The following is a 13,026-nucleotide window of genomic DNA, read 5'->3' on the forward strand; positions in this document are numbered from 1 at the left end:
ATTTATTTGTATCCCGCCTCTCCCTGTATTGGATCACTTTGCACTTTTCTGAAATCTGCTTTCAGCTGTAAATCATGGCCCACCAGCAGATCTTCACAGCTGAAAACAGATTTGAATCTGGATTTCCTATGTTGATGCTCACTGTCTTCCTTTGATTGTCTCTGATCTCTTCGAATCGCTCCTTCCCTCCCTTCTCCTCTCTCCTACTTTCTCTATTTGCAGGGTTCCCTGGCCTTCCCCAAGGAGCTTCCTAAGTCACTGGCAGCTGGTTTGCTGCCCAATCCACTGGCTGTAGCAGCTGCTATGGCGGCAGCTGCTTCCACACCACTGACGCTTCGACCAGCCCCAACGCCACCGCTGTTGCAGGGCCCGCCTCTGACGCACCCACTCCTGCGACCAGCTCCGGGGCCTATCCGAACTGCACATGGACCCATCCTCTTCTCGCCGTACTGATGCCGCCCATCCACCCACCTGCCTGCCACAGTCCTGGGACTCCTGGCACCACTGGATCCGCCCCCTGGCAACTAGCAACCAGTCCTGGCAATGTAACACGGTGTCCAGTTCCATCTGACGGGAGCATTGTACTCCCTCTTTGCCCCTCTTTTTTTTTTCTTTTTAACTGGAAATGGAATTCTTTTTTCTGAGAAGAGGAAAGAGACAATCCCACCCTTCCGCATACACACACATACACTGCCCCGTTCTCAACCCTGATTTGGGGTCCTGGCCAAATCTGCACAAGTGCTGGGTTCCCCCACAGGCTGAACCGAGGTGTGTTCTTTGTGTGTGTCCGTGTATGTGTGCACGTGTATCCGTGTGTGTGTGCATATATGCGTGTGTCAGTCACATCTCCTGAGGTACGAAAGGGTTGGGGAGCGGCTTGGCCTCTCCAGGACTTTGTGGAGCACTAAAAGGGGAGGCAGTTCTGGTACCTCAGGGACTGATCAACAAGCCATCTCTTTCCATCCCAGAGGTAGGGGAGGGGCATGCTCTCCCCTCCTACCCATACAAGCCATTATCCACTTGCACTGAGAGGTGGGGTGTGTATGTGTGTGTGTGTGTGCGGGACAGAAGATAGGGCCTCCATCAAAAGAGCCCCTACTGCAATAATGCTGGCCGGCACCTCCATGTACATATCCCCCCATCCTCCCCACTTGCCCTTCCCTGTGCTGGCCCCCTCCTCACTGCGCTTCCATTCAATGGGGTTCTCCCCCAGCCCCCCACAGAGCCCCCCCACCACTGCACCATGACAAGAGACTAGCAGAGCAAGTACTGTGCTCCCATAACCTACCCACCCACTTTTCCTCTTGCACTAAGAAGCAGATGGACTGACAGGCGTCCATCCATCCAATTGTAATTATCCCATCTGGAGGAACCATGAGGCCTCCCTCCTCTGAGCTGAGACAAGTGCTTGATCCCATCACCTAGCCTGGAAACAAGGGGATGGTCAAGGGCTCTCCTTCATGTAGAAGGGCAAGGAGCACTCCTTAAGAGCCACTTGCATCTCTGTCTGCTTGTAGACCTTTCCTTTGGGATATTTGTGCTGTTGCCACGGTAGCATAACATCTCTCTTTCACCTCCCCCCCCCTTTTGCCGAGTCTACATAATGTGGATCCCCATCCCTCCACCCTTTTCTGAGTGGGTGGAACAATAACCAAGAGGCCAGTTGTTCGTTTCCTAGAGATTAAGCAGCCCCATCTTTCCAAAGCCCAAATTTACCCGGAGTACATAAAATTCCAGATGTTTGTTAATTTCCTTGGCACACATCCTAGTTGGCGCCTATCAGGGAGTGTGTGTGTGTGTGTGTGTGTGTGTGCGCACATTTGCATGTATTGATTAATGGAACAATGGACTTTTCTCTCCCTCGTTCTCTCTTTTTCTGTCTTTCTGTATCCTGCCCGCCCATCTTCCCTCTTTCTTTCTCAAACACACACACACACACACACACACACACACACGTACAGAGTTTCCAATCTTCCCAAGCAGAAGTAAAATGCAAGGCTCCAGACAGACTAACCCAGGGAGGAAGGTCTTCCATGCCATGGCCAGTGCACTGGCCGCACTACTCTCCCTTAACCCTATGCCCCTTACAAAACTGTGACTGAAGTTCAGAGCAATAGAGACACTGGCGTGTTGGGGGGGGAATGGGACTCACCTTCCCCCCCAACTGGCATGAATCACGCCAGGCCTGCCCCATGTTACCTCAGTCCTTCAAGCCCACAGGGCAACCTATTCCTCTCCGTCCTCTCATTCTGTCCGCCCCAGGTGTCTTGTTCACCCCAGAGTGTCTGTCTCTCTATCCACCATCCGTTTGACCATGCTAGACTCGCCCTGCCCTGCACCCTCTCTCTTTATTGCTGACACCAATGCCTTTCTGCTACATCCCATATAGCACCTTTTATTCCTCTTCCCCCCTCCCCCCGCCTCTCCCACCCTTGACAACAATAAAAGAAGTGATAAGGCTCATTCACGCCTGCATTCAGTCTTTGTGTCTGTCAGGGATTTCTGGACTTGGACTGGAAGCATGGCTTCAGACTGGGATCACTCCCAGTAAACTAGAATGGACAAGGCATTCATGTAAGGTGTAGCAGGAGAAAGGGGTATGGTCCAGGAATATCTGTGACTGACAGACAAGCTGAAGCCACTGGATTGGTAAGGCCAGGTATCAGTCCTGAGAGCAAGAAGTGTTGCTCTCTGTCTTTTCCAGCTCAACAGACAAGTGTATTTTTATTTCTCCAACTCCACTTAACCTCGAGGGCTATTACCTAGAAAGCACACTCTGAGTCTCAGTTTGGGTACAGCCACCTATAATCCCATTCTGGCCTTGATGGTGTCACTGTGCATAATGCAGTTAGATCAAGGGAGAGAGGGAACTTTCAGTGAAAGAAATGTTCCTTGCCTGCCCCTAGCAGCCTATTTGTGGAAATTGTCAATGAAGAATTTGCAAAGCTGCTAAATAGAGCTCAGCCAGCTCTGATCTACCCAACTCGGTTCTTGCACTGCTTTCATTGTTAATGCCACTGAATTAGAGACTTCAGTGTAAAATTCTTTCTGATTTGTCAAAAAAGTAGGAGCAAAGGATTCTAATCCCCCCTCTCCATGTGAATTCTATTCAGAACCATTCTACACATTATGATATGAATGGGTTCATGATGATACAGATCTAGAATGTGTGTTTTACTTCTCAGAATATGTCTGCAACATTTGCAAGCAAGTGCATGCACCTGAAGCCTTATGGTTTTAATTGATGTGCACCTGTTCAGACAGTTAGCTATGAAATGGGTCTCAGGGCGAGTTCAACTGGTCTGCCACCCTAAATTGGGGATTGAGAAAGTGCAGCCTTCCAGGTGTACCTTCACCATCAGGCTGCCTAGACCTGAAGAGCGTTTCTGTCCAACAACATCTAGAGGGCCACCCCTACCTACATAGAATGGTACTCAAGAGGCAAGGTAAGGCCACTGTCAATGGAAGCAAAATTTGAGTATCACAGGGTTGGATAATAACACAGAGAGAACAGTCAGATGGCAGATTCTCTCATGCCAGTGCTGCCCAGATTAACAAAAGGATAACATGGTGTTTTGTTTGTTTCATTGTTGTTTATGCTGGAGAACTTCCCATTGGAAAGTGTCTTTTGCAGATAAAGTTGCTTATTCACATTTTCTGCCTCATAGCAGAAAAATAGGCCAGCCCTGCAAACAGCACAGATTAGTTCAGGTTTGATTCTTAATCCTCCTTTTCCTTTTGAGCAAGTAGGGATGGTGGATTAGGAATTGTATTGGGTCCAAGTTTCCATCTTAGCAGTTCCTGTCTCCCTGCAGTTCATGTCCAGAAGGCTGCAGATCTATGTAGGCTGGGTATATAAGTCACATAATGTGCAGGGTGTCCCAGAACCATTTCCTTGGGACAGGTCATATGCTGCTAGCTGTACAGTGCAGTAAACAGGAAAGGCTCAGGGAATGAAGCTGCCTCTGGGCCTTCAACTGTGTATAGTCAGCCCTATATATCTATAGATTCTTTATCCACAGTCACACATCCATGGTTTGAAAATATTTTAAAAATACATCATTTCCAAAGAGTAAACTTTGATTTTGCCATTTTATATAAGGGACACAGTTTTACTAGGCCATTGTATTTAATGGGACTTGAGCAACCATGGATGTTTGTATCCACAGAGGGCCTGGAACCAAACACCAACAGATACCAAGGACCCACTGTACCTAACAACAACAACAAAACATATTTTGCTCACTGGCCATTTTCCCTTTAAACACTGCTAACTCCCAACAGCAGGGGGCAGAAGAATACATGCTTTGCAATGGAATTTTTTTATCCTCTCACAGGAGGACATCTTTGGATGTCCAGGAAACCTGATTGCAAGATTTCTTGTAATGCTCCTACAATGGGACTGCTCCTCTGTGACGCTTTCTCAGTCTTTTACTCAGAAACTTGCTGAAACAGGTGCTTGGGACTAGTGAAAAGTGAAATAGCTTTATCAAACATTCAAAATGACATGGAGCCCAAGGTGAGACAGACTCCAAAGTTCTGTAGGTGGATACACAAACAGTTTTATTAAACAGCTGAACTCAGCGTGTGATAAAAATTCTATGATGGTGTGATGCAGACAACTGACTTAGCAAGTGGTCAGATATCTGTAGTCAAGTTAGTAGTTGACTACTGCCCGATTTTTCTTATGTCAGTGATGTATCTGAGGCAAGCATCAGGCTGCTAAGGTAACAATTGCCCACCACATACACACTTCTAGATACCTAAGATAGCAAGCAGGAGAGAAGGGTGGTCAAAGGGCACACTGCCATGGCTGAATTGAAGGTCCCACTGCTATATACTATGAGCCACTGCCTTCAAGCAATTAAAAGTTTGCAGACTACGCAACTGACCTGTGGAACTCTGTTGTTAAATGGGGTGGCATTAGCTTAGGTGGCTTTCAAAAGGATTATAGAAAGTCAGGGGTTCACATATAACTGGACTTCTGGCCAGATGATAGAGAGAGCAGGCTGGGCCCTGAAGATGGTCAGAAGGAAAGGAAATGAAAATGAAAGGAAATAAATGTAGGAGGCTATCCAGGCCTCCTACAATTAAGTGAGTAGATTTTTATGGCAGAGCCAGCATTCTAAACACATTGAGGTACTATAACCTGAAATCAGGGTGTTGCTAAATATGTACTACTACTAACAACACAGGTAAGTTCCAAGCAGAAAAAATCCACCAAGTTCCACAGAATTCCACATTGTTTTACTTTAGAGAGGTAAATCCAAGCTCAGCCCAAGGTTTGAAACAATAATCAGAGTTTTAAGAAGCCTCCTTGAAGTATCATGCAGCTGCAGCTGGTTAAGACACCTAGTAGTGCATTTATCTGCTCCCCCCCCCCCAAAAAAAAAAACATGCCATAGGTACAAACACTACTGACTGTGATGTCAGTAGGATGGTGAATCTGGTCCAGGCTTTTGTCTGAACTTTAAAGGAGCTATCCAAGGCACTGTGCCCAATCCCAAAAATAGCTGCAGCACCTTGGACTGCTTCTAAAGTTCAAACTAAGACAAAGTGGGCCAACTGACGTTGGTGCTGCCCACTGCCACTGCCTGGCTGTGCCTCTTGAGATTTTGTTCTGCAGTGGGAGATGAAGCAGCTGCTCCCATCTAATATGCAATGGGACTTGAACATCCAGGGATTTATATATAATGCATATAATGGGACTTGAACATCCACGGATTTTGGTATCCACAGGGGATCTTGGAACCAAACCCCAGCAGATACCCAAGGCCCACTGTTCATGTTCGGTGTCTTCCTATTGTTCCCTCGGCTTCCCACATGTGTTGTGCCACACAGAGTTCCCTGTGGTGATGAACAGCAAAGCTGACAAGAGTCAGGAGTGTGTGTAATGAGGAGGAGTAGCTGTGGTTCTCACCGGCTGTCACTTTTAGATGTTGTTGCAGTCCAACACCCCTCCACCTGAATCAGCAAGGCCTTTTGCAATGAGAGCTAAAAGCCCAACAGCAGCTGGAGAACCAGAGTTTCCGTGCTAGTCTCCCCAACCTTGCCTTTCCTCCTTTAAGTATGTCCGTTTAGCATAGCTTCTCTCATTCCTGTTAATTTCTCCCCTCCAAGGAAAAACAGCTCAAGTACATTATATAAGGAAGCTCCTCTTTGCATGTACAGAGTACATTTGTTCACTACTCAGGAAGGCTAGCTTTCCCTATTTCTCCCTCAAGGAGGAACCAGCTCCAGCACAGATGGCTTGCAGGCCTGTGCCTGGGTCATACACACACTCTCCATCCCCAAAACAAAGCACTTCTTCCTCCTTGACAGCCTTCTGAGTGCACTGTCCAAAAATGCTTTTATAAAGCTTATATAGCTAAGGGCGGTGTTCCTGTCCTTCCGCTAAACCCTTTTTTGCCAGGGTTCTTTTCTATCTGACAGTCTCCAGTGAGGGCCAAATGAGGTGGGAGGGAGGACACTTCAGAACTTCACACAACCTTCATGTCACTGTTCCTAGTCCAGCTCTTGCCCTCCCGGCCTCCACCTGCTGAATCTCCTGGAATGGAAATGTAACTCAATTTCCCTTCTCCCCAGATATCCCAGACAGAATGCCTTGGCCTTCACAGATGTTAGATCTGGTGGAATACAATATGCTTGCCATATTCAGCTGTAATGCCCTTCCTCTCCCTCCCTCCCCATTCCTTGGGGATTTTGAACCAAGCAGTCCTCCTTCATGGAGATAGACCAAAACTACACTCATATCTTTATTTGCAACAGGCTTCATGTTTGCTATAACCAAGAGACATTTTAGACAGAGCTGTTCTGTGTACAGACACTAATACTATACAGGATGTTGTGTCGTGCTGCATCATATTGGATACAGCTGTGTGAAAGCTGACTGTCTATATGCAACAGGATGTCCTAGTAAGCAGCAGGGTTTTCCCAAGAGTGAATATATACCAAAATACATATGTGCCCATGAATTGTATGGGAGTGCATCCACAGTGACCCGTGGGTAGTGTCTTTGAAAAAGCAAACACTTGAGCTGCATTCTCCTTTGGGTCTCATTGCAGTGTAATCTCCATAGGGGCCATGTGGTGAGGGGAATCTCATCATGAACTCCACAGATTCAGCAGATACAAAAAGCACTGAGGACGCCAGATTCTTTGAAACAAACATTCCCATTATGCAAGAAGAAACACATGGGAAAGGCAGATTGCATGGGATGGGATGCCTGTAGCCTAGTCAGCTCTCAAAGCAGTAATCCGATCAGTCCCTTCTGGTTCCATATCTGTGGGTTGCTGTGATTTTGACGAAGAGATTTGACCAGCCAGTGCAGAAAAGCTGTGATGCTTGCCACCACACCATTTTAAAACCAGTCGGCATTGTGTGCACATTGCATAATATCTGACACCTAAGCCAGGATCAAGCATCTTTCAAGCCTTCAGAAGAGGGGGGTATTCCTGTCCTCTTTTCTTTTTAAGAAGCACGTTTTCATCTTTTTGAAAGCATGTCATTGTCACATTATAGTAAAAGGTTTTCTTCCAATCTTCTATCATCACAATGACTATTCTAATATAATATAATTCTGTTTTTCACCCAGTTTACAGAAAAATCCATCCCTTTGTCATCTTTTATCTGATATATCAAAAGCATTTTTCCTCATTATTGCAGGCAATTGCTGTGCCTTTCCAGTGAGGTTGCTAATTCAGTTTATGAAAATCAGTAAATATTTTGTAAGAAAGATTTAACTGTTCCTTGGATGCCATACTCAGGATATTCAAAGGCAAGGCTTACACATATGCTAACTATGGAACAATATACCCAAGAATTGCCCAAGAAATTTTATCACCTGAGGCAAAACAGCAAATGGTTGATGTATGCCCACACAAACACACACATATATGCACACATGTGTGAGTTAAGATGCATAGTGCATGAAGTATTTAAGATAGAAAATCCCACTTATAGTACCTCCCCTCCATGCAATGTAAAAAAAGTACAAAATATTATATTAAAAATACAGAAATGTGTTGCCTGTGGTGCCTGTCTCACTTTGTCTAACAGCAGGGCTGCTCTGAACATATTTAAACATAAGAACAATTCCACCATACATGATTAAACTTTGCACACTATGTGACATTTGCAGCGTCTAAAAGTGTATCACTGTTTAACCTTGCAGAAGTCAAGTGTCAACAACAGACTTAAATTATGCCAAGCTTCTCCACAAGATGAATGTCAGCCAGATGGATGAATGTAATAAAAACTGAATGACTTGTGAATTATTCTTCAAATGTTATGTAATACATCCATGCGTATGTTTTTATACCAAAAGTATTTATGAGAGTCATATGTAGATCTGAGAATATTCATACATTCTTCCTACCAATCTTCCCTACAAAGCTTCATGTTGTGTTAAAATGCTCAGTTTATCATCTACCGCTAATTCCTGTAAGACAAAATGCAAAACTCCAAAGGACAGATTCTAGAGTGACATTTACTACTGTACTGTAATTTCAAATTAGTTTTCTTTAAGGTAATTCCAGCAAATCTTATGAGAAAAATGTGTTTTTTGCTACCAAGAGAAGTGCCTTTTCCACTAGCATCTAAAATCAACAGAGAATTGAGTCTCATCTACTTCATCGTATTTCTGTGGTTTACCCAGCATTACAACAACATTTGTTTAAAGCTTTGCAGTCCCATTAATCCCTCTAAAAGAATTGGGACTGACATTTGTTTCGACCAAACACAAACACCAGATTTACTCTGAGGCATGCATACAAAATTCCAATAATTTTGAGAAGACTGGAGGCACAAAACAACCATCTAAAAATATAAACATCTGCATAACAAAAGCTGTAACAATTCTATTAACCATAAAGGATGAACAGGCAAAGCAATCCTTGGATATGGAGGGGGGGGTGAGTTTTTCAGTGGTATGAGCATTTTCTCAGCCCTACTAGAGATCCAGTGTGGTGTAGTGGTTTGAGTGTTGCACTATGACTGGAGACCAGGATGTAGAGAGCTCTTGTCGCACCTTTGAGACTAAAAGAAAGAAGTTGGCAGCATGAGCTTTCCTAGACCAAAGTCTACTTCCTCAGATGCATTTAGTGGAGTGGGAAACAGGGACAGACATATAGTTCGAATCCCCGCTCGGCCATGGAAACCCATTGAGTGACCTTGGACAAGTTACATCCTCTGAGATTCAGAGAAAAGAAAAGGCAAGCCCACTCTGAACAAATCTTGCCAAATGACAGGTTCCCCTTAGGATCACCATAAGTCAAAAATGACTTGAAAGGTGCACAACAACAAGAATACAAGGACCCCATCGGTCATGAAAAGGGACAGTCCCTCACCTTTTTTGCTGCCAGCTAGGTTTTTAAACTCACTCCCATTGGCTCCAATTGGATGGAAAATAACTTTGTTTTTCCCTGCCATCCATGGACATATCTGTTAGATCAAAAGCCTCCCCTGTTATCTCTCTCTCTCTCTCTCTCTCTCTCTCTCTCTCTCTCACACACACACACAAACTTTCTCTCTCTGATCACAAAAGAGAAGGGCTACAATATTCAGTAACCAGTGAAATGTTCTCCCAGGACATAAGATTACATCCTGCAAAAAAATTCACTGATTGTCCTAAAGACAATGACATATCCTCCACATACGTGGATATTCTTACTGCTTCAATGCTTAACATATAAATTTCGTCTATGCTCTTCTACACATACAGCTAATCCACTCCTTTCAAAACTTGTGCAGAATCTCATTGTTTATGGTATCTGTTTTTTATATTATTGTATATAGCATCAATTGCCCTTCTATTATTATTTATAATGTAAGAAGAGTCCTGCAGAAACAGACCAAAGAACTAGTCCAGTGGTTCCCAAACTTTGGTCCTCCTGATGTTTTGGACTTCAGCTCCCAAAATCCATGACTGTTGGCCAAGTTCACAGAGGCTTTTGGGAGTCAAAGTCCAAAACACCTGGAGGACTAAGATGTTTGGATTTCAGCTCTCAGAATTCCTGACTGTTGGCCAAATTGACTGGAGCTTCTGGGAGTCGAAGTCCAAAACACCTGGAAGACTAAACTTTGGGAATCACTGATCTAGTCCAACAATTAGTTCCCCAGTCATCAACTGTATGCCTCTGAAGCTCGCCAGCAAGTCATGAGTACAACATTTCATGCTGACTCCTGTTCCAGAGCAATTTGGAATTTTGATTTCCTTGAAAATTACTCTGAACAATCCCAGAGTTTATTGGCTACAGTCACATCCGCTATTGAACATTTGTTTGTCAAAAGGATTTGCCTCTGGTCAAGGCAACATTTTTAAAAAATCTAGCTAGTTAGGTGCTAGCACTTGCAAAGAAATAAATAAAAACACCTGTCTTGAGAAAAGTAAGAGAATGTTTAAATACCAAGATATTTTCCTTCTTTTAACATTAGTTTTTTCATCAGTGCAATTTAGTAAAGGCACCTGAAAAATGACAACAATATTATCTAACTTTGCCTATGATATACGGTAATGCAAACACACTGTACTCCAGATAGGAACTATGCCTATTCACATAAACACAGTGCTTCAAGCCAGGCTCTTTCCCCCATTTCCAATCCTTTGCATGTAATGATAAATGTAGATAGCATGGGGAGTGGGGAGTGAACCTCAGATGCCAGGCGTGTGGGAAAACAAAGAGGGACTATAGGTTATAGGTGGGAATAGTGTGACCATACAGATAGTGTTGAATTGCAGCTCCCAGAAATCCTTTGTTGTTGTTACCCACCCTCAAGTTGATCTCAACCCATAGCAATCCTGTAGATCAGACATCTCCAAGATTTCCTGTCCTCCACTGCTCTGCTCAGTTCCTGTCAATTCATACCCATGACCTCTTTATAGAGTCCATCCATCTGGCATGCAGCCTTTCTTTCTGTTTCCCTCCATCTTTCCTAGCATATTGTTTGCTCCCATGAGTCATGCCTTCTCATGATATGGCTAGAGCACAACAGCCTTGGCTTTGAGAGAGATTTCTGGGTTGATCTGTTCTAGCACCCATTTGTTAGACTTCTTGGCTGTCCATGGTATCCTCAACAATCCTCTCCAGCACCACATTTTCTTCCTATTCACTTTTCTTACCAGATAAAACCATATTGAAAGTCAAAACAGGTGCATTAAAATCTTACATTACAGAAAACAAAGATAAGCTAACCATTATGAAAAGCCTTTTCAAGGAAGCACACTATTTAATGTAAATAGTTGTTATAGTTAATTGCTTTCAAGATGGCTTCAACGTATGGGGACCCTACAAACAAGAGATTATCTAGACACTCTGCTATCAACAGCGCTCAGGTCTTGCAAATTCAGGCCAGTGGCTTTCTTGATTGGTTCAATCCATTGCAATGCAGTCTTCCTTTTTCCCACTGCTTCCCACCTTGCAAAGTATTGTCATAATGAGTCATATCATCTCATAATATGACCAAAGTTAACCCTGTCCTTATTTGTTAGGGATCAAAAAACAGGATGCCACTACTGAACAGGTGCTTTCTCTCTTGTTCCTCTGCTTGATCTTAAATTGCAGAGAAAAACCTCACCCATAGAAAGTCTTCTGATGAAGATGTACGTTGAACAGGTATTTGAATAGACTTCAGCCACTCTGTTCCCAAGCCATTTAGGGCTTTGATGGTTCAGACCTACCCATTGTATCAAATCTAGGCATGCACTGAAAGCTGACCCAGTGTGAGCCAGCAGTCTACCTAAAGCTTATGTGCAAATGTTCAGCACCGCATTTCTTCACTGGAAAACAGTATGGGAGTGGGAAAACGGTTGACCTTTCATATCTACTGATTCTGCATCCACAGAGTCAACCTTCAAAGCCTTGAATATGTGTGTGTGTGTGTGTGTGTGTGTGTGTTGCAAAAAGTAAACTTTGATTTTGGCATTTTATATAAGGGTCACTATTTTACTATCCAATGTATTTGATGTGACTTGAACATCTATGGATTTTGGTATCCATGGGGGACCTGGAACAAAACTCCAGCAGATACCAAGAGCCCACTGTATATAAAGTAGAGGGAAAAAGGAATGAGTTTAATTTTCCTCTTCCTTTTCCTATCAACTTCATTATTTCTACAATGCAGATGCACCTGCAGATCCTTAGTGGACAGTGCTGTATTTCTCTTAATGCTGTGTCTCCTTCCCATCAAGGGCTGGACGGTCCCTCCAGATTCTGCATTTTTGAACTGGTGCAAAGGAATTAAAGTCTCAAAGGTAAAAATTACACACACACACACACACACACACACACACACATATATACATAATCCAAGCTTTCTTGGCAGCCAGAAGACACACGCAGCTGTGTTCAGCTTGTAGTGCCTGAGCAGCCAAGCAGGAGATGAGAAACCGGAGAAAGCATTTCCTCTCAAAAGCACACACACACACAAAAGAAACAAGGGGCCCTAGTACATGAGAGTTTCTCTGAATCAAACTGTCAACAGAGTAGAGATTTTGTAGAGATTTTACGAGGCAGCTATCCATCTTAACAATCCTATTAGCAGATGACCCTGCCAATTTTGAAGCCAAAAAAGTCCCTCATCAAGATAAAGAGCACAGTTATTTTGACACAAGTGATATCCTCAGAAAGTTAAAGGAAGGTAACACTTTCTCCCCAGCGCAAAATTCCACCAATATCAAGAGACAACCGCAGTCACCAGAAACAGTGAACTCTTTTTCTCTCTTGTTGGGGATGTGTCCAATTAAAAATCCACATTCTTAATTTCTTAATGAATGGTTCCTTTCAAGCCTTGCTCTCATGAACTCAGTAACCCATCCCCGGGTGCATGGAAAGAAAGGGGTAAAAAATGCTTTTTGGTTAGATTTCAGAAGCTTCAAAAAACAGTCCACTATGCAGTCATCTTTAGGCTTAACCAGATAAGAAGACAGAGATCTGTGATGGGCTCTCTAGAAGACATATCCAGGGTAGCCATACTGGCCATATAGCAAAGTACAGTAACATCCAAAATCCACAAAACTGTGATACCTTT

The 13,026-nt window shown here is 43.8% G+C and overlaps 2 protein-coding genes across 5 annotated transcripts in view; one reads left to right on the forward strand and one right to left on the reverse strand.

Annotated features, from left to right (window-relative positions):
* ZNF385A (zinc finger protein 385A) overlaps window positions 1-2,453 on the forward strand; it is a 314,317-nt gene extending 311,864 nt beyond the window's left edge. For all 4 annotated transcript variants that reach the window (XM_042449888.1, XM_042449890.1, XM_042449889.1 and 1 more), the window contains one exon: window positions 223-2,453. In XM_042449888.1, coding sequence (XP_042305822.1) covers window positions 223-453 — 231 coding nt within the window. In that variant the 3' untranslated portion in view covers window positions 454-2,453. The remainder of the gene's footprint in view (window positions 1-222) is intronic.
* The window catches only part of LOC121921591 (TBC1 domain family member 15-like), a 722,109-nt gene that overhangs the window by 236,568 nt on the left and 472,515 nt on the right, over window positions 1-13,026 (reverse strand). The window lies entirely within an intron of this gene.

Source organism: Sceloporus undulatus, chromosome 2 (genome assembly GCF_019175285.1).
Source record: "Sceloporus undulatus isolate JIND9_A2432 ecotype Alabama chromosome 2, SceUnd_v1.1, whole genome shotgun sequence".
Lineage (NCBI taxonomy): Eukaryota > Metazoa > Chordata > Lepidosauria > Squamata > Phrynosomatidae > Sceloporus > Sceloporus undulatus.